The 26,198-nt window shown below is 38.2% G+C and overlaps 1 protein-coding gene across 2 annotated transcripts; it reads left to right on the top strand.

Moving 5' to 3' along the window:
• Positions 1-455: 455 nt before the first annotated feature.
• Positions 456-25,863, top strand: HEPACAM2 (HEPACAM family member 2). Of its 2 annotated transcripts, XM_068673960.1 has the most exons (10): positions 458-612; positions 6,080-6,430; positions 7,322-7,606; positions 13,073-13,369; positions 18,072-18,197; positions 18,286-18,310; positions 18,436-18,473; positions 19,113-19,186; positions 21,854-21,972; positions 25,297-25,863. In XM_068673960.1, exons 1-10 carry the CDS (start codon positions 543-545, stop codon positions 25,304-25,306), a joined length of 1,395 nt encoding a protein of 464 aa, XP_068530061.1. In that variant the 5' UTR covers positions 458-542; the 3' UTR covers positions 25,307-25,863. The 2 variants fall into 2 exon arrangements, with proteins under 2 accessions (XP_068530062.1, XP_068530061.1); XM_068673961.1 differs by lacking the exon at positions 25,297-25,863 and having other exon boundaries at positions 456-612; positions 21,854-21,976.
• Positions 25,864-26,198: the final 335 nt, after the last annotated feature.

Raw genomic sequence — 26,198 nt, 5'->3', positions numbered from 1 at the left:
TTTGTAACAGAAAAGAGGAGGCTATCATTGGAAAAAAATCTTATCAGAGAGAGAGAGAGAGAGAGAGAGAGAGAGAGAAAGAAAGAAAGAAAGAAAGAAAGAAAGAAAGAAAGAAAGAAAGAAAGAAAGAAAGACCTGAATACTAATTCTAATTTGAAATAAGAAGAGCTACCTAGCAGCATAATATTTTTATGAAACAGTATAGCTGAAGGATGTTAATACTTGTACATTCAGTGCGTTCACTTACTTTTATTAATTTGGCGTACTTTGTATTCTGCACCTCATTTATTACATTCTCTGTCATATTTACTGTGACTCCTGGGGAAGGGTTATGATAAAGTCAGAGGCAACGAAGATGGGTGCTCATCTAACAGGTGTTCCACTCCCTTTGTTCTTTGTATACACATATTCAAATCACACAGGGCTGGGGACAGGATAGGGCCTGTTAACTCATTGCTGATTTTCCTTGCAAATAAACCTGCAGCTGCTGGTCCAAGCTCAGAGTTAGCACTGAGAAGAAGGTGGTGTTTGTATGGGGCAGGATGCTTTCATGGAGCCCTTTAGCCAACTTATTTTGTGACTTACAGTGCAAAATATATTTTCTGCTTGTAGGTAAGAAACTGTATGAATTATATTTCATTTTCATTTTGGAAATGTGGCTTGCTTTTATACTCGTAAATTTGAAGATATTTCTGTTATATTGTCAGATGTATTATTTTAAGAATGTAGCCTAAAGGCTTTTAATCAGATCGTGTTACTCTGTTTTATGAATTAAGCTAAAACTTTTAGAAACTGACAAAAAATAGTGCTATACATAATATGTAAATAAAACATGCACATTGATGAAAAATATATTGTCATGTTTTATTAAGTAAGATATACAAAGTGCATTCTTTTTAACAAGTAAGGCTTGACAGGTTCTGAACCAAAGTTTACAGAGAAGATGTTACACATCTCTCTATAATTGTATGATATTCAGACAGAGCTGATACGGTATTTTCCTGTTTATTATGATGACTTGAAGTTAATACCTAAAATTTATATATAATATTTAAACGTACTTGGTACTAAAACTAAATTAAGCTTTCAGTCAGCTGAAGAATGTCTTGCATTTATTCAAGACATTCATTGCATTACATTTATTCAATATTTGGATGCAGTTTTCATAATGGTACATTTGCTATCTGTGCACTTGATAAAAAACAGATGTTCTGTGCACTTTTACAGGAAGATCCTGTGGTCAAATGTTAGATAAAGTCGTATTTCTGCAAAATCTTGTAATTTAAATCTCTGTATTTAATTGTTTTTGTAAATATCACCAGAGGTAATATATATTACAAATGTAATATGTCCTTTACTAATTTACTAATACGGGCGATTTTTTTCTTTTTTCTTTTTTCTTTTTTTTCACTAAGTTCATATACGGTCACCTAGTTTCCTTGATTTTGAGCTAAACACTTTGTCGAGAGCTTTGGCTTCTTAACAATTGCACTTTCTTATGAAGAGTATCAGACTTCTTTAAAAGTGAAAAACCCTTTCGATAAGAATATGGTGAATATTCACTTCTTTATCTACATTACTACTTTGTTGGACATTTCTGATTAAAATTCTGCAAGAGATATTGGCATGCAAACAGAATGCTTTGGAGTACATTGTTGTTCACTAGCAAGTTTCTTCTGATAGTCTTACTCAGGTATAAACCTCTCCTCCTATGGGAAATGGGTGCCTTGTACTTTTAGTAATGACAAAAATCCAATGCAGTGGGGGCATGACACAAAGACCACTGAAGACATTGACCTCAGAGGGCAGAATCAAGTCAAGTAATGAAGCTCAGTAGAACTTGTTCTTGGACAAAAATGCCAACCTTGGGAAGAGCATTCCTGAGAAATAAGGGGTAGAGGAGTAGCAGATTTCCTGGTCCATTATATCTCTCTCACTCTTTTTTTTTTTTTTTTCCACAAATGAACTTATTTGCAAAAAGTGTCAAAACTATTGCCGCATACCTGATGACATCTTACACCAAGTTGAGGGTTTTTGGAGAGCTTGGGAGCTAAATGAACACTTAAGTAAAACTTAGTTGAGAATCCAAACTCACTGTGACAAGGAGATGGGCATGTTAAATTCAGAGAATAATAAAACCTCGCTAAGCAGGTTTCAGTTTACGCAGTAAACTCAAAAGTTATGTCATAGTTTTTTATTTAAACTAAAGCTGCAGTCCTTGTTTTGTGTCAATAATGATACTGTTGTGCTTGCTAATACTGATGACAGCAGGGTGAGATGGAAGCAAAACACTGGGCTCCAAATGGAGGTCATTTTTGTACAACCCACTTGGCTTACGAGTAAAACAGAACCTGTTTTGGGGAATTCCATCCTCTCTGAAAAATGTGTATTGTAGTATATTTAGAAAACTATAGGAATAAGTTTGAGTTACATGGAATTTGTGCTTGGTGAGAAAGATGTAAAAGGACATCAACTTGTTTTCACTATTGACATTAATTCAAGGTTTAGTCGTAAGTCTTCAGTTTAAATTTAACTAAAAATGAAAACATAGGAAATTAGTCCAATATTCCAGACTGCAAAAGATTTGATCTTCGTTAAAGCAGGATCCCCCAGCAGTGCTCCCGTAAGGCCCTTTGACAGAAGGCCATTGCCCAGTGACACCTCTGAGCCTCAGGCTCAGCCTGCCGGCCGTGGGGAGCTCCCACCTGCCCATGGCTCCCTGTGAAGCCACCCCAGCAGAGCCAGAGGGGACAGCAAAGCCTGAAATCACCCAAAACCACTCCCTGATGAATGACAGGATAGCTGGCAAGGGGGAAACAGGGCTTCTTCCCTCACCTTCACCCATCTTTGCTAAAAGAATTTCCTAACTGAACTCATAGTGTTAAATGGAGCTGCTTTTCCCCATGAATTATGTGCATCCAGGCTGAACACTTTTTAAGGTTTCTGTTCCCACATTTTTTAACCAAGAAGAAATAAAAATTCCCAGCCACAGTTCTCTGTATTTTCTTCTGTGATGGTGATAGCTTTTGTACTGGTGTCCCCAGTTATCCTGCTCACTGGACCTGTTTGTTTCTTGCTCCTTTTTTGCACAGATCTGTGAGAAGTATCAATGGTAATACATATTTTATGATTACCACTGCAGCTGTTACTGGCTTCTTATCCTACAGCACGATCACTTACTGGCAGCTAGATAAACCCCAAAAGTGAGCAGTGTCATGCATTTAGTGAGGAAGGGTATGGCCAGATCTCTTAATTGACCATTTACAGATTTCCCAGTATCTGTGAGAGATCTTTCTTACTTCATTCAAGGAGATTAAAAAAAATAATAATAATAAAATAAAATAAAAATAAAAATGAAGTGTATTAGTTGGTTATATGAAATGTATTTTCAACATTAAATATTTTGTGAAGGATATTATTGAGGAATTATTCTCTTAAATGGACAGCAGCAGTTTGATTTGCATTGTAAGGTTTGCAGGGAGGGAATTCACTTCTGTTAAATGTTAAAATAACCAGCAAAACTCATCTCCCATTAACTAGAATCTAGCTAGTCCTAAGAGCTGAGCAACATTTAAAAAAAAAAAAAAAAAATCAGGCCACAAATATATTTAAAAGAAGTAAAGAAGTAGTACATGAGGCTTCAATTCCTGTACTTCAGCTCTTTCAGGTTTATGATCTGGAAAAAGCTAAGCATGTGCTTAACATGCTCCTGTGCATCCTCCACTTAAGTTTCTCTGCATGTTTTCTACACTTTTCCTCCCTTTTTGTCCCATTCTCCTCCCGTCTCAGCTGACCCTCTAATGTACTTTCCACCTCAGCATCTGTGCAACTCGAAATCCTCTGCCTGCTTTCTCTTTAGCCCCTGAGAAAGTGGGTTTGCGAGTCTTCCTACTAAGGGATTTCAACATCTGCATGTAGCAATATGCTTTCTACCCCATAGCTTTCTACCTCATAGCTTTCTACCAAGCTGTTTTCCTTTGGTTTCCCTGCCATACCTTCAGAAATGCTGTGAGCCATCTTCCGAAGCTGAGTGAAGTTGAGTTCAGCTTTCTGAAAAGGGGAGCCAGCTACATGAGTCATTTTTTGTAGACTTTGTAGCCCTCTTTTTCATTGACTGTAAAACTCAGTAGCTGCTGAACAGAGGGTATACAACCAGAGGTTTCTTAGCAAATGTGTGTTTTTCCTGCAATACAGTCAGTATCTCAGAGGTGTTTTTTTTGCAGCACCTTCGGCCACATGGACAATATTGCCAGCTACCCCCAGCCAGTCCTCTCTCACACATCCCCACTCCACTGCTTGTCACGCCCTTCCAGAGGGTCTCTAGCATTAATTAGTGGCATTACACACTCCCCAGCTACAGCTGTAGCCCCCAACCTCTTTTCATGTCCCTGCCCTGATACACAGCTCTAGTTGTCTCTATTAGCTTGTCATAAACAGCCATGAAGTGAAATCTGGAGATTCTCATCCCAGAAGATATACAAATCTACTTTTTTAACTTCTTTACTGAAAGGGTTGTTAGGCACTGGAACAGGCTGCCCAGGGAAGTGGTGGAGTCACCATCCCTGGAAGTCTTTAAAAGACGTTTAGATGTAGAGCTTAGGGATATGGTTTAGCAGGGACTGTTAGTGTTAGGTTAGAGGTTGGACTCGATGATCTTGAGGTCTCTTCCAACCTAGAAGTTCTGTGATTCTGTGATTCTGTGAAATGTCATGTTGTTCACCTGAAATGTCATGTTGTTCACCTGAATTGATATTTTTATATTTTCCTCTTATCTAACTGAGGAAATTATATCAATGATACCGTCCAGGTGGAGGGTGCTTGTACTGCAGCAGGAGAGTTACCTGGCTACAGATATTCAGAATAACTGGTGCACGGTGTGAGCACAGCATATGTCCTTGGGAAGCACATTCGTTCTCTTTCCAGCACATTCCTACACAGTGGTGGACAGATTACTTAAACCAGATTTATCAACATGTTATTACTAATCTCTCAAAGATGCAACTGAAGTCAATAGGAGTTACATCTCAAACATATTAAAAGCTGTTTGTGTGTGCTTTGAAAAACACAGTCATTAATATTTCAAACTGATGATCCAAAATTAGTGGACATTTTTGCTGCTATTTTTCTCGGTGCTTCAATTCCTCATCTGTGAAGTCTTATCAGTTATAATGGTGTTGGGAAATCAATTTGTTAATGACAATGCTTCACACCATTGTTGTGCTTGAAAGTACCATGGAAAAGTTCGCATGGAAATTGATCACACAGTCCTAAGGGCAAAGTTTTAATAATGTTCTGTAAATCTGCCTGAGAATGACACGATGAAAAATGGTTCTAAAATAAAGCCTGGGAAAGCTGGTGATTAACTGAAGGGTGGGTGGCTGTTTTGCACCCTGAAGGAGGCAGTGCTCTTGGAGGACATCAGGGGACTGGAAATTTTGCTTTTGCGCATATCAACGGAAAACCTTAATTCTTGCTTTTTCTTACAAGATTAGTAATCTTTCTTGAATTTAGTCTGAAGGGTACAGTACAGACAACAGTGATGACTAATTGCTGTCATTTTAATCACACTAATCTGTGAAAGCGGGCCTTCTTAGATTTTTCATTGATTTCTCAGTATAACTGGCAAAGTGACAGTAACAAAGTTCTCCCTGAATAAACACACACACAAAAAAATCCTCAAAATTGAGTTTATAGTTGAAGACTATTAGACAATAGGAGCTCTGCAAATTGAAAGTATAAGGAAGTAAAAGGATTTTAAACATTAAGGTAAATTCACCTTTCTCCATTTTCGTCAAACTTGCAAAAACTGAAAAAAATAAATTAACCAGAAATCATAAATATCCTTCCAGCTTTGGCTTTTCCTGTATTTCAAAGCTGGAGTTCTACAACTAGATCCTACTCCACTGAAGTGAAGGAGAGCTTTCTTACTTGAAATCTGAATCATAACCATAAAGAAAAAAAAAAAAAAAGTTTTCATCTCTGAGAATTTTTTCTCTGTGAGAATTTTTCATTTGTTCCTTCCAGTGTTCCCATTTGTGTTTTGGGTTTGTTTATTTGTTTGGTTTTCATTTTTATGCAGGTATTTGTTCTGCCTTGAAGCTGACAGTACCATCTCATACTATCCATGGTATTGAGGGGCAACCTCTCCAGCTTACTGTTGACTACAATTTCAACACTACAGCTTGTGAAATCCAAATAATTTGGCTGTTTGAGAGGCCTCAAAGTAATCCAAAATACTTGCTTGGCTCTGTAAACCAGACAGTAGTACCAGACCTGGAATATCAGCACAAGTTTACCCTCATACCACCTAATGCATCTTTGATGATCAATCCATTAAGTATCAGTGATGAGGGCAACTATATTGTAAAAGTCAATGTCCGTGGAAATGGAACAATAGCTGCCAGTGAAAAGATTCAAGTAGCTGTTGATGGTAAGTTCATAAAACGTAACAACTTCATTTTGAAAGTAAAATTTCTGTGGTGTTCTAGTACTGGTTCTTGGAATCCAGTTATGATAGTGCATTATTCAAACCAACTGTGCATGAATAAATGCCAATTATTGCTATGTTATTTTCCACTTCTGCTGGAGGGAATGCTGCAATAAGTCATCTTTAAACAAGCTAATGTACTGACTAATATTTCTTGATCATAAGTAAAACATTTAAGGAATCTAGAAACCAATAAATAATATGACAAATATATGAAATACTATTTCATAAGGCTCCATTATGCTATCAGTGATAAGGACATATCGATTTTCAATGAACTGCAGTTTATGGATTATACGGAGGGAGCACTGTAGCTGTTTGGCTTGAAACAATTAAATGAATGAGACGTTAACGTGATAAAGTTGCAGCTGCCATTTCACTCCCACGCCCATGCCAGTTTGCAGTCATCCTCACGACTGGGCTGCCAGTGTGTTTCAGTGGGTCCTGGTGCCAGCCAAGCTGCAGGCAGCACTGTTGGGGAAGTCACTTACTGTGGGCAATGTCATCCTTTGCGCTCTTTTCTTTGCTGTGGCCACAGGGATTTGCTTATGGGACCAGAGCTGGAGACACCAGTATACCCAACTGCAGTCTTTGTCACATAACAAGTAATATAAACAGTCCAATTTTGTTTAAGTACTGGAACAATTCTTACAGTCACCAGCTGAGAGTATGACATTCTTTTTTTCAACCTTTAACCATATTTAACAAATACAATTTGAAATATCAATACTTTCCGGCGAGGATGATGACTGGTGTTTGCATTGTCTTAGCAGTAAGGACTGTAATGTACTGGCTAGTCACTTTTATTACTCTTCATATCTCTTTATTTTATAGTTCCTGTGACACAGCCGATTGTGCAGACTGAGCCATCTTCTGGGGTAGTGGAGTACGTGGGGAATATCACATTAAAATGTACCGTGGGAAAAGGCACGAGGGTGGTTTACCAGTGGATGAAAAATGGGAAGCCTCTCCATGCTGGCCCTAACTATATCTTTTCATCAAACAATGCTACACTTCTAATTGTTCCTGTTGTAAAAGAGGACATTGGGAATTACAGCTGTTTGGTATCCAACCCTGTCAGTGCAATGGAAAGTGAGCAAATTGCACCAACCATATATTGTGAGTATATGAAATATTCATAATTACCTTTGTATTCATAATTACCTTTGTTTGATCTGGCTGGAAAGAGTGCCTCTAACTATGGAAGAGAGGCAGAAAACTATTGAGTCAACATTATATGTGAGCTTGCATTCAAAATAAGCTTGTTTGTAGGACCTATTAGAAAGAGTCCAGAGGAGGGCCACAAGGGTAACCAGGGGGCTGGAGCACCTCTCCTATGAAGACTGGCTGAGGGAGTTGGGAATGTTCAGCCTGGAGAAGAGAAAGCTTCAGAGAGACCTTATAGTGTCCTGCCAGTACCTAAAGGGGACCAACACGAAAGCTGGGGAGGGACTCTTTGTCAGGGGTGTGGTGATAGAATAAGTTAGAATGGTTTTAAACTAAAAGAGGGGAGATTTAGTTTAGAAGTTAGGAGGAAATTCTTCACAATGAGGGTGGTGAGGTGCTGGCACAGGCTGCCCAGAGAAGCTGTGGATGCCCCAGGAGGTTTCCAAGGCGAGGCTGAATGAGGCCCTGGGCAAACTGGTCTGATGGGAGGTGTCCCTGCTCATGGCAGGGAGTTGGAACTGGGTGATCTTTCAGGTCCCTCCCAACCCAAACCATTCTATGATTCAATATTTTCTCAAGATAATTTTGAGCCCAGTCCTGTTTAACACTTTCATTAATGATGTCAGCATAAAGACTGGGAGTATATCAATGAAGTTTACCTGTGTAACCTTATATTTTGACTGGAAGCTACATGTTTTCTAGCTGTTGGAGTAAGGAGGTTCTGCAAGAGCTGTGCACATTGCTATTGCCATGGACTGACAAATATATGATTGGGATTTAGTACTGTGAGAGTTTACTGTAGTGGAAGGCTGACCTCAGTGGTACAAAACATCCCTTTCAGTCCTACAGTCCCAAGGTTTCTTTTGTGCCATTTAAGATCCCATACTGATCCTTACAAAGTTCGGAGACACTTTAGGTTTCAGTTCAAATTCATTTATTATTTTGTTGCTGTTACTGTTGATTTGCATATGTTCTCCAAGAAGCAGCACTGTGGAAACTGTAATGGTTTACTGTAAGTGAAATGAGATTTTTAGGCAGTCTCTACAATTAGTCTACAATTAAGGAAAAGCTGAAGCCCAGAAAGAGTGCCCATCTTCTGCATATTTTGAAACTGTTTTATACAATGAGATATTTCTGTACCGGAAACCCAGCTATATTTTTTTCAGCTATATTAGCTTGATAGAAGAAAATAAGCCTCTTTGCAAATATACCTTATTCTTCAATACACCTCATCTCTGTGAAAGGTAACTTTTCAACAAGCCAATTGTAGACCATAGTTGTAATGATAAGAACACTGCCCACCTGGACATTCCTGTTCTGAAGATCTGGTAACCCAATTTCATGATCCTGTCAATACTCAACTGCTTAGCTAGTCATGTGAGTAACCTCTTCAGTCAAAAGTTATCATTTAAGTGTCTGTGGCTACATACACAGACATCAGGATCTAAAATAGATGAGTAACATCACAAAATAAAAGTTGTAATAGGCCATGAAGAGCAGGATATGATACCCTCATGTTTGGCCATCACTGCTTGCAGGACACTGCTATGAAATATTTTTAAGGGTTTGTAATGGTGTTCATTTAAGATGTTTATTTAAATGACCTCTAAGCAAGCTGCAAATGCTCCGTTGCCACCTTTCTGACTGCTGTGTTAATCTGTGGCACTGTCTGTTCAGTCCATTCTTATCATATAAGTAGTTATATTTTCAGAATATACTTTTTGTTTCATCAGAATCATTTATTTGTGTGTAACTTAAAATATGAAATATATATATATATATATATAAAGAGAAAATAGTGCAATACTGAAAGGCTGCAATGCTTGCACTACTATCTACATCCAAATTTGTGATGGGAATTGGGGCCTTCCTTCTTGAGCTATACCAAGTCGCATAATCCCATCCAACCTCTGCCTGCAGAAGTGGTTTGTCTTCCATCCAGCAGTTGTCAATAACACTCTGGGATAGGCCCCAGGATCCCCATGTGCCATATGTCATTGCTGCGGGGGAGTTACTGTAAGTGATAAAAAAAAGGTCACTCACAGTAAATACCTGCCATCTGCTTAGAAACTACAACAGTCTCGTGGAGATAGGAGCAATTGGAAATATTCCCACAGAACAGTAAATTGTTGCCCAGAACAGGTGATTTATTATTTTACAAGTCATTTAGTTAACTAGCTGCACTGAGATGAGAGGCTTGTTTCTGTTGAGAATGAAACAGGAAAGAAGTAGAACTGGGTGATCCATGAAGGCAGGCATTATGGTTTGGTTTGGTTTGCTTTGTTTTGTTTTTACTGAGAATCAAAAGTTGTTTTTGTTCTTCATTGCTCATTAATATTTTCCCACTTCTCCGTTATGATAATGCACCACAGAACAATTGCTATTGCAGTAGCTTGATCCAGAAAAAAAAAGTTATTTCAAGAGAAGAAGAAGAAACTGTTGTCATGGAGGCTGCAACAGCAACAGCTGTATTGCTGTGATAGAGTTGAAGTTAATAGAGCAAGTGGGATTTCATCCCTTTGGACTTCCAGAAGCCAGAATATATTTAGTCTCAGAAAGGAGAATGCTGATTATTTGCTTATCAGAATCATATTTGAAGCTGCATATGCCCCTCAGCTACCTAGTCTTTAGGAATCACAGTGATGTATGCAAAGTCCAGGAGAGGCAACCATCTGATCCAAACTCTGAAGGATTATCTGATGGTAACTTCTTCAAGGATGGACTTCACTGAGGTGAAGCTGTTTTACAGACTTTGACAATATTTGAATATTTCATTTGTTTGTTTGTTTGTTTGTTTGTTTTTGCAACAGCAGTTGTCAGAGTTTTTAATCATTGTTTCTTTTGATTTGCAGCTTTCATACCAAAGTGTGGTCCTGCATTAGTGCCTGCTGTGTGTGCTGCACTGCTATGGCATTGGTACAAAAGCAGAACTCAGTCCTGATTCTTTTGCAGACTGCAGTAGTCTGCCACTATAGGGAGGGATCAGAGAGGCCTGTCAGCTATTCTTACCATTAATATCTGTTTACATATGCCAAAGGTTATATTATTGGTGAAAATAAAAGCTAATAGCGGAAAGGTCAGATAGGAGGAATCACTGAATCACTCTGAAAAGTAAAAAAAAGTATACTCCCTCCTATAAATAACGTGAGGGGTTTTAGTTTTGTTTATAAAAAAGTTAAAGTTCTTTATGTCCCACTCCTTTCCCATACAAAAAAGCAAGGAGCAAGTCCTGGTGTGTGGTGCCAGTGTGGTGACTGGGCACCACACACACAGAAATCTTCAGTCGGGGTGCACTCAGCCACACTAAAGTAATGGTGACAGGTTTGCACTTCCCAGAAGTATTTATCATAGCGTGAAGTGATGCTTGGGTACAGTAAAGCAAATGACTCGGGAGTTATGGAGCCTGTGAACAAGGAGCCCTTCATCTCAGATGCTAGATTTTTTGAAATGCCTTGGTTCTTCTCTGTGGCACCTGTGGTGTAGGTCAGAGCAGAGCTAATTCATTCTGATGTGGATCTGTACTATATGGCCTAACAAAATATCACACACGATGCTGGGTCTTCCTTAAAATGAGACTGCAAAAATCTTACCACTAAGACATAAGTAGAAAAAATAAAGATCTTGACAACTGTAAGTTGTAAAATATGAAGATATAGTTAAAAATTGAAAAAATTCACATTGTGGTGTCATAGTGTCCATTCTCTTTCCTAAACCTCCACAAATAGGGAAAGAAAACCACAAAAGCACACCTGAAACAGCCTGTGTGCAGCTTGCTATGTGCTCTTGAAGTGGCCACTCTCATAAAACAAGGCAGAGAATAAACAGAAGCATACAGGACAAGGGGGAATGGGCTAAAGTTGCACCAGGGGAGGTTTAGGTTGGATATTGGGAAGAACTTCTTTACCGAAAGGGATGTTAGACATTGAAGTGGGCTGCCCAGGGAAGTAGTTGAGTCACCATCCCTGGAGGTCTTTAAAAGACATTTAGATGTAGAGCTTAGTGATATGGTTTAGTGAAGGACTTGTTAGTGTTAGGTCAGAGGTTGGACTCAGTGATCTTGGAGGTCTCTTCCAACCTAGACAATTCTGTGATTCTGTGATACATGTTACCAGTAAATCTAACATTAGCTTGAACTTCCTGATAAGAAATAGAGTCTGAAAGAAGCCAGCGTTCATCTTCATATGACAACAAATTTCACAAAAAAAAAAAAAAAAAAAACAGCTACATTATTTTAATACTTCCAGACAACCATAGGAACATAGAAATATTACTTGATCACATTAAAATGGACATAATATTGAGTTACCTGTCTTCTTGCTATGCTGCCCTCGGTGAACTTTTCTACGATACTGTATAATGTGTTTTGGCTTCTTTTAGCATCTGTCAGTGGTAGGTCTGTATGTTTTGATTGCACATGGAAGCCCTTTGGGAATTATCAGCATTAAAATAATCAGTTCTTTTGACTGGAAAAATTAATTTAAAAATTAATTTAACTAAATTTATTTCTTATTCTCTACATTATTTTCTACACCCAGATCCTTGTAAAAATAGGTTTTAACATGTAAAGATGGGAAAAAAAAAAAAAAAAAAAAAAGATCCTAAATGATCTATTAATCTATTAAAAATAGCATGGGAATAACACTTACTATACTTAAATATATTGTTTTCTTTCCCATTTTCTTATGAAGATTACCCTAAAAATACATAGCTACTCAATTATTTAAGTAATGAGCACATGTCAGCTAGACAATATGTCTCTTCTAACTATATTCAGAAATCTGTCTTGTAAGGTACAAGGGCTTCCTCTTCAAAGAAACCTAAATGTCAAAGCAGTAGAAACATACTAAAATAGGGGAAGGTTAAAATTTATTTTAGCAGGCATATATTGAAAACATTTTATGAAGTTATCTAAGGCACACCCCACTCTAAAGTATACCTCTAGGATAGTTGTGCAAATAATTATTATACTGCTGAGTATTACAGTGACTATTTATGTATTTCAAAGCTATTTTATTCACCTTTAGTTATGTGGAGAGATTACAAATACCAATAACTTTGGCATTTGAGTAGAAAAGCTCTAGCATGCACATGAAAAATTGCTCCTTTACTTCACAACTTTTCCAACTGTGATCAGTTCTCTTTATTTTTGTGGTACTGAACAAGGCATAGACCTGTGCTGTTTCCCTGAACAGTGATTAGATCAGCATTAAGCGGGTGTAGTCTGAGATAAACCTGGTAAAGATCAAATTATTGAACTGAAAGCCTTTTAATTGAAATAATTTAATCTAATGACAGCCATTCTAAAGACTAGTCCAGTTTAAAGATTCCTAGTTTAAAGATATGCTTTTACCTAACGTTTAAATGTGTACTTCTATTTTAAGTTTTCCACAATGCTTTCTTTTTTCTTTTTCAATGTAGATGGACCTTACGGACTCAGAGTTAAGTCAGACAAAGGTCTGAATGTAGGGGCAGTGTTCACAGTTGACATAGGGGAAGCTATCCTGTTTGACTGCTCAGCAGATTCAAATCCACCAAATACTTACTCATGGATTCAAAGGGATGACAACACCACTCAAGTAATCAAATACGGACCTCACCTGGAAGTGGTATCTGATAAAGTGTCCCAGAAGACAATAGATTACATGTGCCGTGCTTTCAACAACGTGACTGGAAAACGAGATGAAACTCACTTCACGGTGATCATTACTTCTGCAGGTAAGAACACTGGTTCCTTGCTGTAACTATGGCATCTGAAGAGACTGTCAACATGAGGAAAAAGTTCTTACAGAGAGAATATACATGTGAAGTGAGGTCTTTCTAACAATGTAGTTAAAGGGATTTGAGCCATTCAATTGGATCAAGGTTTTACTCACAGTGTGTCAGAGCATGGGACAAGACCCCCTGCGATACTGAAGTTTTGTGTCAATTTGACACTCCAAATACATTTGGAGCTTTATCCCATGAGTAGAAAAACTTCCTTAGTAGGCAAACCTCATCATGACCAACTACCATGGCAGAATTATATGTTTCTTACTATGTTTCTTACTTTGTGCTTTTAAAAATGATAACAATAAATGGAGGAAACATTGCAAAAATCTGCTGGGTGCCAGGGTTGGCCTTTCCTGCCAAGGGCAGATTTTGTCCAAAGCTCACTGTCTCATTCTCTGCCTTTCAGGAGTTTTGAGCCCTGGGGACCCATGGTGGTCAGTACATGGGAGAGTCTCAATCATACCTCACTGGCTAAAGTGATCAGTCACAGACTAACAGCAGTGAGGGTCTTTAATATCTTCCCAGTGTGAGGAGATAGGTATTATAAGAACCTCAGTTTAGCATATGGTGATAATGCAAGCTGTGATGATGAATGAATTACAATCTGCTTGTAAAAAACATGTTGCTTTTGTATTTAACAATCTATGAACTGTCCACTATGTTCTGCTGAGCACGTCCCCTTTGTTTCCTGTAATTTATAACCTCAGTTCCTGCATCAGATTGTGTTAAAGAGCAACAAAGCATATTTTAAGGAAAACTCCAGAAGCACACAGCTAAGAATAAGATACTGAGGAACTCTGATAACTCTTATTAATAAGGATCAATACAAGTGTTTTCAGATAAGGACCATGTGCTATTACTGTTAAAAAAAGATGTAATCAATTGCAGTTTAGAAAATTTAACAGAGCAATTTTGCTTGTGCAGAACAAAGAGCTCAGCCATTTGTTAGTAACGTAAACAAGGTGAGCAGATGTCCATTATTCAAACTGGTATGTAATCATCACAAATCCTTGGGGTTAAGTATGCTGAAAGGAAGACAGGTTGCAATTTTGCAATGAGAATGCTGCATTTTAAATGTTACAGTTAGTGGAGAAAGAAAATGTGAACAGACCTATGTGTCATTAGAAATAAGAAAGACATTTCCCAGGAAGTTCATGAAAGCTGTATGGTATATTCATCAGTAAGAAATAAGAAATTCAGCTGAGATTTCCTTTTAAAGCCCCAAAAGGAAGGAAAAATCCAGAACTTAATGTTTAGTTGCACTTAAAAACATACATTTCCTAACTGACAAATATTTTACCTAAACAAAGTTTTCAAAACTATTTTATCCTGTGTATTTGAGGGAAAAAATCCCCCCTCTACAGATATTTCTTCTTGAAAAATATTTATTCAGATAGCACTAAATCCAGATGTTGAGCCCACCTGTTGCAGTGCAGCACTGATTGAACATAAAGGGTATGAATTCACCCACCTCAGTGACCCTGCTCAGGCTAAATTCTGCTTAACAGAATTTACAGAACTAACAGAAATTTTATAGGATTAAACAAATACTATGAATTCTCTTCCATGTGCCTTTTCCCTCTTCCTATAATCCTAGGTACAGAGCTTGAACTGTGCCTTTCAAAACACTGGAAATGCCATTTAAGCAGCAATAGGAACATCAATGGCTTGGAAGAGTTTGCAATCCAACCTTAGTTTCAGATTGAAACTCACCTCTACAGCACTAGTAACAGATGCCTAATTAATGCAAAAAATCATTAACAATTTTATTAATAAATTACAATTATATCAAAAAGTGCACTAACCACAGTCTGTTTTTGGCCAAGACTAGCTAGGTTTTAAAATAATAGGATCTATCTCATTATGTACACAAGTCATTTCTCACTCCTCAAACTGAGTCAGTTTGAGTGTTAAATGCATGCAAATACCGCTTCTTTGTTTTCTGCACAAATGTGCTTGTGGATATGAGATTTATTGAGTCTAAATTTAAAATAATTATTTTTAAGAAGGATTTTTAAGGACTCATCTGTCTTTCCAAGTTCTTTTTTTTTGTTTGTTTGTTTGTTTCTTGATGAAAGAGGTACATTGAAATAAAAAAAAATAAATGGTGAATTTGCAGAGATTTATTTTCATGAATGTTTGGGATGCATCTTGTTTGAAATCCACACATTTCATCCATGCAATAGCCAAAATGTCTCACTGCACCCAAAGCCAGCACAATGTCAGTGAGTTATGTAATGTGAGTAGATGCTGTACAGGCAGTACAGGAGTTCATAGGTGGAAATGCATCCAGCTAAATAATGCACATTTGAGTTGTGTTAATAAAGCTGGCACTGGCAAATACACAGCATTAATTCACATGTATTGACTGTGACATGGCTTCTAATTTAACAAATTCTACACCATTCAGAGCAAGAGGTGGGAATTACGACTGCACAAGCAACTATGCTTGGCATTTCCAAACTTTCAAATTCCTGTCTTTGCAAGTTCTATGTAGGTGTTTTCAACATATTTTTGTGTATTTAATTGTATATATTCTGCTTGTGCTGTATCAGTAAATATTGCTGGAAAAGTTCTGCTAATGTGTATCTCCGAAAAAGGAAAGAAATCCCATGTATCTATATAGGCATGAATACAAGCAAACATAATTTATTAGATTCTGAGGGTATTTGATAAATAACCAGACTGTCAGTGATGTAAAAACCTTTAGAAAAAACTCCAGTAGTTCAGTTAGTCCCTCCTACTATGCAGCTCCTACAGGTGGGATGATTTCCCTCCCATCCAGCACAAACTACTTGAAAGAAGTATCAATATCAAGGGGTTGCAGATGAAGAATAAACAGAGGGAAAGAGAGGTGTATGCAGCCCTACGATACGAGGGCAGTTGTGTTGAGTTACAGATATTGTTGTCTTAACCTTTGGTCCCACAGCAAGCCCCCTGGACGATTTTGTCTTCTGCCTTCAATGAGCTAGCAATGCCATATTAGCAAAAATTATCCCACAGTCTCCTGCATATTGAACAACCCCAAGTGTGGGATGGATGAAGCCATCAGTTGTCATAAAGCATTGAGTCTGTGCTACTCCAGCTATACATAATCTGCACTGGTTTCTTTTTTCCCCAGCTACTCTCTGTTTTCACCTGATAGTTTTCAGTCTAGGAATTGCTTGCTTGATCACTGTAATTATAATTCTTTATTCTATTAGCAAAGTCAATCAAACTTTGCCACTATCAAACGTGGTTTCTGCAGTGTTGTTGCCTGCACACCACTACCTTTGTGATATTTGCACTTTATGAAACATTTCATTTTATTTATTTAAGTAAGGGCAGACAACCTGAGAGACAAATAGCAGTTGTGCTGGTGACCAGCGTATTATCTTTTCATGCATGAAGTAGAAAATGTACACAACACAAGGACTGCTGGTTAGATACAAGGTGCTGGCTCCAGCCATTCACAAAGACCTAATAACTTACAGGGAGAGGAACAGCAGCTTCATCTGTAGGCACTTTGATATGAACAGGAACCTGTGCTGATCCACTGAAAGCCAAACACCGAAGCAGAGGGAAAGATACTCATTTATGGTCCCCATGAGAAGATGCAACACATCTGACACACCACATGCCACTGAGGGGGCTCTGTCACAGATGTCTGAATGCCAACTCAAATGCTGTGCAGCCCACAGCTACTTTACAAATTTCTGAGGTGCGCACAATTTTATCATAGAGCTCCCCTGCCCAAGAGCCATGCACAGTCAGATACCTCACCCCTTAGCTCTAGAAATCAGGGAGCTTGTTGCCTTCTGTCTTCTGCAGTGCCAGGAGGGAGGATCTGCCCTACCATCTAGCTAAATGCAGGCTGCCCTATCAGACAGTAAAATATACCAGGGAGGCATATAATTGTGTGTATGTGAAATTGTCACAGCTCTGCTGACTCTAAACACACCCTGCTGTCCCTTCAGGACTCCCATGGGGGACAGGATGGCATTCATTGCATTTTGGAAAGCCAGTTTTGGAAGCTACCACGTTCCAGTCTTGGCTTGCAAATAGAGTGCTTTGAAAGCATGATAGTCTCCTGCTGTTTCCTAACACAGTCTGACACAAACACAACCAGCTGACTGCATTTTTATTAGAAGAAGGAAAAACTATCTCACCTCGTGATTTGTTTGACATGTCTGTTGGCCTGGCGGAGTGGAAATCCATACCCTATAACAACAACCTGCAGAGGAGAGGGTTTGCTGTTAATCCACGGTGATGGAATCACTGTGGAGACCTGGTTCTTGCTCCTGGTTCACCTGTGATTTCCTGAGTACCTACAGGTTCTGTTGCCTGTTTTCTTTGCAGTTCAGAGTTTCTGTGACTAGGAGACATTCATTTACTTTTTTTGATGCTCTAATTCCTGGATTATGTTGACAGACCTTCATTTAGCTCTAGGTACCATTCTTTTCTGGACTCTTCTGGTATGCATGTAATTCCTTTCCCAGTTTAGGTGATTTGTGGGGAATCATTACCAATTCACAGGAACCTAAAATTTATATCTATTACACCTATATACTAGCTTTTTATGAATTTATATAGATGCATTTTTCATTGTTGGAATATCACTTTGGACAGAACAGGAGACTAAATGTGGTACCCATCTTCTTTGATACAGGATTGGAAAAGCTGGCCCAGAAAGGAAAATCTTTGTCATCTCTTGCAGTAATAACTGGAATTTCATTATTTTTGATCCTAGTTATGGTCTTTCTGTTCATATGGAAAAGGTATCAGCCACATAAAGGTATGTAAAATCTAAGCATGTTCTGGCTATTCTTCTGAAATATTAGAACATAAAGAATGATTTTTTTTCCGTTTTCTCTTCTTTTCAGTGATACGACAGAAGCTGCAGAGCAGGTACAAAAAAAAATATTTTTTTTGGTTTTGAAATCCACTCCATTACAAGAATTACACTTTTTCATATTAATTTTCTCTCCTTGGCTTGTGACATCAAATTAAAAAGCATGTTTATGTTTTTTTAGGCCAGAGGCTGATTACAAAAAGGCACAGACGTTTTCAGGTAATGCTAATGAAAGAAGTGTGAGCATAAGGTCAAATCCATTCTTACTGAAAAATAGCATCTCTATGTACAAAAAGAAAGAAGGAAAGGAAGGGAACTACATTTAGCTTGGGCTGTACACCTCTATTTTTGCTTTCTTAGGATAAAAGCAAAAGGAGAACGGGTCAGCATGGGTTTAACTCATGTGTAGAGTTCACACCAGTATGCATCCTGCTGGCTTGAACTCAAGCTGTTCAGGTAAATTAAAGCTAAACTTCTGAATGCTGATGGCACCAAGCAATACCACAATCTTGAGATCATAATGAAATATAATTGGGCTTGTATCATAGAACTCCACTGGACAAGAGCTGTGCTCAGGCAGCTCCTGAGGTCAGCTGGAGGCTCTGCTCTTGGTCCGAGGCCCTGGGGATCACCAAGCAGTGTGCACACTGGTGGTGCAGCTGCCCTGCCTGGCTCCATGCCAGCTCAGTGGTTTAAAGTGGTTTAAAGTAGACCAAACATCCAATATTCATCTGTTTGTTGTTTTGGTTTTGTTTTGAAATTAGGCCAAATGAGTTTTCCCATCCATATTTAAACTGTCTATTCCGGATTCATATTACATCTTGACATGTTTTTCATGTTTGTTCATTTTAACTTCAGGACATGAAAGTGCGTTGGATGATTTTGGGATCTATGAATTTGTTGCTATTCCTGATCATGCCAGTGGTTCTAGGGTATGTGACTTTATGTTGCAAACTGATATTTTTTTTCTATTTCTTTAGGAGTACTAATTGTCAGCACTAGAATCCTTTTGCCAGTTCATTTCTGTTGGTTTTCATAGTTGCTTTTATGACACCCTTTTCATAACTATTGTTTACTCAATGCTTTCTCTTTCTTTACTAAGTTTCCAGTTCAATACATGTATCATCATGGTGCAGGAGGGAACTACCCAAACTCTACATGGAACAATGTCAGTTCAGTTACCCTATGGTAAAAGAATATCATTGGTGTTGGGTAGATGAGTAATAGTGAACCATTCTCCCTTGTCTCTGCATTGTTGCTCACACAACATACAACTTTGACAGTGCAGAAAAGCCTCAAGAGATATTTAAAGTATTGTTTGTAAAAATATACAAAATACATCTCAGTTACATGTTTCAAGAATTCTTTTGGTAGTTTCATGTATTGCAAGGGAGGACTTAAGCACACGCATTTTGCTGGCAGAAAAAATCTCTACTACGTATGCTATTTCTTTGCACTGTGACTGTGCAGATACTATTATTGACCATTATTCTGCTGTGGTGTAAGATGGATAAGCTAGAAAAATAGGCCCAAGTGAACCTGCTGAAGTTCAACAAGACCAAGTACAAGGTGCTGCACCTGAGTTGGGGCAATCCCAAGTGGATGAGGAGACTGGGAGAAGAACTCATTGAGAGCAGCCCTACAGAGAAGGACTTGGGAGTTCTGGTGGACGAGAAGCTCAACATGAGCCAGCAGTGTGTGCTTGCAGCCCAGAAGGCCAACTGTGTGCTGGGCTGCATGAAGAGAGGAGTGGCCAGCAGGAGACAGAGGTGATTGTCCCCCTCTGCTCTGCCCTTGTGAGACCTCACATGGAGTGCTGCACCCAGGTCTGGGACCCCCAGAACAAGAAGGGTGTGGGGCTGTTAAAGGGGGACCAGGGAAGGGTCATGAAGATGATCAGAAGGCTGGAGCACCTCTCCTATGAAGACAGCCTGAAAGAGCTGGGGCTGTTCAGCCTGAAGAAGAGAAAGCTCCTGGGTGACCTTATTGCAGCTTTTCTTTACTTAAAGCAGGCTTATAAAAAACATGAACAAGCTTTTACTTGAGCAGATAACGATGGGACAAGAGGGAATGCTTTTAAACTAAAAGAGGGGAGATTTAGATTAGATACTAGGAGGACATTCTTTACTCTGAGGGTGGTGAGGCACTGGCACAGGCAGCCCAGAGAAGCTGTGGATGCCCCATCCCTGGAAGTGTTCAAGGCCGGGCTGGATGGGGCTTTGAGCAAGCTGGTCTGGTGGGAGGTGTCCCTGCCCATGGCAGGGGATTGGAACTGGGTGGTCTTTAAGGTTCCTTCCAACACAAGGCATTCTATGATCCTGTGGTTCAGTGATTCTAGCAAAATGACAAAGAAAACGAAGAAATCAGCCTACAGAATTTAGGGACAACAGTCTGAAACTTGAAGGAAGTACAAGAACTTTCCGTTTGTTAGGGAAAATTTCTGGCAGTAGTCTTGTTCATTTGGAAAGCATCAGGATGGTCAGGTAAGGGACAGCTCTTAAACATGATCATGTAGGGGCTCATCGATAGTCAAGGCTATTTTGTTTTTATAATTATTTCTCTCCATACATGATGTATTACAAAAACAACCACAGGTAATAAACTCTTTTCTCTGTTGGGATTAGACGACTGACATAGGCACTGAAGAGCTAGACTGCTATAGTAAAAGTCAGTGTAAGAACAGAATTTTACAGCACCAGCAATAGAAAGCTTTTAGAAAATGGAGGGGCCAAACTGGGTCTGTGAATGCTTGTGACAATAAGAGGCTTAGCAAACACAGAATTCAGAACCTAAATCATACCAGCCCTGAGTAGCCTCTGATATCCCTAGGGCTGATCGTATCACAAAGTCAGATCACTGCTTAAGTATCTTGCAGAATCAGAGCCTTAGTAAGTCAGGGAGGAGAGGTGACCACAGCAGAGTGGATTTACAGGTACTTATATCCATTATAATCTGCAGCACAATTTCAGGAAACAGGAAAAGCTCCACTGGTTTAGCTACTCAGATTTGTGACATTGCAGATATAGTCAGCATTTGATCCGCTGATTCATTTTAGTCAGCAAAAAAATGGAAAAATAAGAAATTGGAAATAATGAAGAACTGGAGGTTGGATATGGAAAGAAATCCTTATGGATTATGAGTCTAGGTATGAGTCATGGTAAATGAAAATTTCTCACAGTTAGAGAGAATTTCTCTCACTTTAACATGATGGTGGGAGTTCTATACTGAGCCTTTTCCCTAAATATTTTCTAATTTTTTACTATCTATTCTCCTACTTCTATCTTCTGTTATTAAATTTTCCTTCCTTGACTTGTGGAATAGTAATATAAAATAGTTGCTATATTAAATGCAAAAGCAGCATTCTAAATCTTCTTAGATCTTAACTGACTTTTGTTTACATTACTATAAACATGACGAAAATTTACCCAGAATGAAATGTGAACTAATAAATTGTTAAATCCATGCCCAAAATGTTGATGGAGAAGGGATGATCTGTTGTTAAAGTGTGAGAGAGAGAGAGAAGTTACATTACCAGTTTCATTTCTGTTGAACCTTTTCCCATTTGTAATTACAGCAGAAACACTCTTTGCTACTTTTAGGTTTCAAGTCAATCTGTTCCTGGCCCTGCCACTGTCCCAGGCCAGGATATGCTTAATACAGTTTATGAAGTTATTCAGCATATTCCCGAGCAGCAGCAGCAGCAGCAGGACCATCAACAGTAAGTTAAAGCCTGTGTGCACTCGTGGTAGCTCAAAGACAAGGACTTCTGCATATGTTTGAGACAGAGCAATTCACATGTTGGTGGTTGGTGTTTGATTCCAGTGAAAGGGGTAAGGAAGCAAAAAGATGTGAGCTACATCAGTTCTTCCACCATTTCCTATACAATCCTATACAATTCCTATACAACTTCCACTTTACCTCCAGACTCCAACCTTCCGTTTCATCATGCCACATTTATCAAAGCACGAAGAACAAAAGCTAAGACCTTTAAACACAATTTCAAGGGGAAATTCCAAAATGCTTTAAGAGGGTAGCTACAGTTTGACAGCACTGAGATCTCAGCATTTCCCACTGAGCAGGTTACATCTTTAATTGAGGCAGTTTAATTGGCAGCCCGGCTTCCAGACATGCCAGTCATGTGCCAAGAAGAGTTAGGGTATTTTTGCACTGTTGAAACTGGCCAGGTGGTCAATGACCAAGGGTTGTTTGCAATGGTCACTGAAGTACTGACAGGCAATGCTCCATTATCTGAGTAGCTGATGTCTTAACTAATTAACTGATTTTAACTAATTTTTAGAGCAAAATAAGTATTGTTCTGCAGTACCATGGCCTGGAAGTCCAGGAAAATGCCTTTGCTGAGTTAATTACCAGCTAGGGGATGCTAGTCCTGTTTTTATTCAAACCTACTGCATCGTACCTCTTGGCATAAGAGTAGTGAATACACTGTAAAGTTTTTGTCATGGCAGTGTAGCTACCATAAATCTGCTGTGAATATTGGCAGTCTTACAAATTAAGAACAGCTCACAAGACTTTATTTGGTAACAAGCCTATTTTATCACATTTTCCATATTTTTTACTGTGTTACATTTCATTTATTCTTGAAATGGAAAATACTCATTCTTGCAAATACACTAATCAGTTGGCTGAGTAATCACAATGCTTGTGTGGCTGCATTACCATTCAGTACTTGCACTACTAAAAATTTTGTGCAGGTTACAATTTCAACTGTGCATCCAAATTATGTATGCAAACATGCAACCGTGCTTGTGAAAGCAAGCTGATTAGCGAGAAATGAATAACGAATTACTAATGACGTTTATACTTTGTTTGGAGTTACTCGCTTTGAATCAAGATGATTTTTTAGACCAGATGTAAGAAATAGCAATCACAAAGTACTTTTTCTTCTTACTCTTGTATGTCTCCCTTCTCAGCTTTCTCGCTGATGTATGGCTCTACTAAAAGAATGCATTCAAAGTAAAGATAACTTAAACTTTGTGACAGTTCATATTCCAACTCAAGCTTCACAAAATGAATTCTGTAGCTGTAAAGGACTCGTTTGTATAACTACATTTTGCTGTTCTCTTCATTTAACAATATTTTTAAAAAGAAACATAGGAGCAACATTTCCACTAAAAAGACCAGGATAGGTTCTGCTAAATATGATAAAGGGTAAATGACTCAGCTTCGAAAGACTTTCTTAGAAAGACGAATTTTCCAATTCCTGACCTGCAGTGAAGGAGCACTCTTAGTGAATAAATTGGAACAATTAATACTTGTATTTTCAGCAGGATGCTTCAGCACTGAGTATGATGAAAAGTAAAACATCACAAAACTGGAAATGGAGCTGGGGAAGTAATTTCAGACTCCTGTAGTTCAAAGTGGTGATTTGCCTATCGATGGGTTCCATGAACTCAGTATGCAGGCTTCTGTACAGTAACCAGCAATGCTCATGGGAAGCGTGATACAGGATTTGCCTGCACTTTGCCTGTGACAGGAATTTCTCTTTGTGAAAAACAAAAGAATAGATGTTAAGGCAGCCAAATTGGTTTGCTGGGAAAGTGATCATTCTGCTCATATTCCCTGCGGTCCTGACTAGAAGTGCTGTAAAATTTATTAGAACTAAAAGGCAAGGAAAAATAAGTAGAAAACACATTATTTCATAGTTTAATGCCCAGATTTACTGTCTGAGAATCTTTCAAATCCTCTCTTTGAACCTAAAATCTGCAGTGTCAGTTGATTTTCTATCTCTTTTTATATAAATCCCAGCTACAGTACTGGCAAATTCTCAGACTAACCAACACATAACACTCTGAGAATAGCTTTTCACTAACACTTTTTGTTATGCTTTTATCAGCCTTTTCATTCAGTCACACACACATGCACCTATGCCTCTGAGCTCTAATGAGCTCTAAATAACTGCAAAAAGTTCAGCCATGCCCCAGCTCTTCAAAGGTAAGAATACTGCTGAAAAGTAATAAAACTCTTAAACTCCCCTGGGGTTGAACTGAGGGACTGAAAATCTAATTGCGGTCAAAAGAATAGACCTGGGATGATAGCTGGGTTGGCATTTTTATGTTCTTATGGTGATACTAGCTGTTGAGTGCACCAGTCTTTTGCAGATTTGCCTCCTTCCTCAAGGAATCCCAGTGCAAACATCAGATATGTATTTGAGGAAACTCCCATGCCCCATCTCTGTGATAGACTGTCATAGGATGTTACAAGGCTGTAGCACATTCAATCATTTCATTAAAAACACTCCTCTAAACTGATTTTTTTTTTATCATCCTTGCACGTTTTTTAAACTAAATATAAATCCTTTGTCAAAGAGGACAATTGACTTTTTCCACATATTAAAAAAATAAAAATAAATTAGAAAATGGCTACAAAAGCTAATGAGCAAGAAGTTTAGCCAGTTCTTGTTCATAAGCATTGACAGCTCAAAACTCTTCTGACAGAGGAAATTGTAACTTAGGTAGCATTTTCACTTCAAATGAAGATAAATCTGCATCATCTCCCTCTCCTCTCATATGCACTGTTTCTCTCAGATCAAGCATTGCCATGGCACAGATTTCTGCTCTGCCATCTGCTGAAGAGCAATGAGGATGTAAACCTTTGCCAGACGTTTTGGCATGGGGTTTGTGCTGTGTACACCGACAGCCTATCATTACTGTTACTCTTTAGCAGGTGCTCAGTGCAAAATTGTTGATAACATACAAACAGCTTGAAATATTTGTACTGAAAAGGCAGCATTCTGGTGTGCCATATTAGCCAGGAAGGCATCATTTATGTATGGCTCAGACCTGTCTTGCCACTAATTATATCTTTCAAAACTGGAGATCTTATGCATACTAAAAATTCAGCCAAATATCAGTGTGTTACAGTTATGCCCTTGGAGCTATTTTTCATGCTAAAGAAGTGTTTTTTATTTTGTGTCTAGCATTGCTGGTTTGCGTATATGTTTGCAACAGTGTCCTTTTTTAACAAAAACAAAAAAATAAAGGAAGCATTGTGTACAACTATTGTTATATCTGTTCTTTCCTAGATGTATATGAAGATGCAGGAACAGGAAACCAAAGCATCTGAAAATACAAAATGGACTTAATTTTCTTTGTTATATATTGAAAAGAAGTGCCCACAACTCTGAAAATACCAAAGGCTTACACCAGCTTTTCTTGAAATAGCAGCTTATCTTCAGACTTTGGGTGCTCTGAATTGAATTGTCTTTTTTTTTTCTTTTACTTCTGTTTAAGTCATAGTTTCTTGCATGTCTCTTTTTCATTCTTTTTTTTTTTTTTCTTCCTTATTTATGGATACAAAAAGTCAAACAGCTTAAAAATCATAGTATAAAGCCTATACATTTTATTATAATAGTGGGTGGGAGAGACATAGAGGACCCACAGAGAGACATAGAGACCCACAATGCCTCCCATGCTTGTTTTATTTTAAAAAATTGAAAGAAAAAAAAAAAAGTGCAAGGAAGATTTTCACTGGGCTAGATTTTTACAAGAGAAGGTCTCCATGAAAAGTAATAGATAGTAATAGATGCAATATGTCAGATTGCAAAAGACATTCAAAGTTTAAAATAAAGTCATTCTTTTAACTCTTTCAATGTAACAGTATCTTTTAATTTACCAGCTTAGAAACTGATCTGTAAAGCAGTTACAGTATAAAAATGTACATATGTATATTATTCTAAATAATGTGTTCATATTAAATTCTGTTTCATTTCCATTTGAAGTGGTTCTCTACTTGCTGCCAAAGAGCCTGGTTTTCATTGACTAGAGGAGCAAGAAGCATTCGGATCATTTCTGCAAGCTACAGAATGTTTAGACTATTTATACATTACAATTCTCCAGTGCAAATGAAACCAATTTTAAACAGACAATGTGCTACAAGCCCCTTTGCAAATACAATAAACCTCCTTCAGAAGATCCTGTTAGCAGG

The sequence above is a fragment of the Anas acuta genome, chromosome 2 (genome assembly GCF_963932015.1).
Source record: "Anas acuta chromosome 2, bAnaAcu1.1, whole genome shotgun sequence".
Classification (NCBI taxonomy): domain Eukaryota; kingdom Metazoa; phylum Chordata; class Aves; order Anseriformes; family Anatidae; genus Anas; species Anas acuta.
The sequence above is the reverse complement of the archived record's forward strand: the minus strand, read 5'-3'. Positions and strand labels throughout refer to the sequence as shown.

Bases quoted from the DNA above. Each gene is read 5' to 3' on its own strand.
- HEPACAM2 (XM_068673960.1), top strand. From the start codon at position 543: ATGCTTTCATGGAGCCCTTTAGCCAACTTATTTTGTGACTTACAGTGC. The intron at 13,370-18,071 runs GTAAGAACACTG...TCTTTGATACAG, and splicing joins GGTGATCATTACTTCTGCAG to GATTGGAAAAGCTGGCCCAG. The intron at 18,198-18,285 runs GTATGTAAAATC...TCTTCTTTTCAG, and splicing joins AAGGTATCAGCCACATAAAG to TGATACGACAGAAGCTGCAG.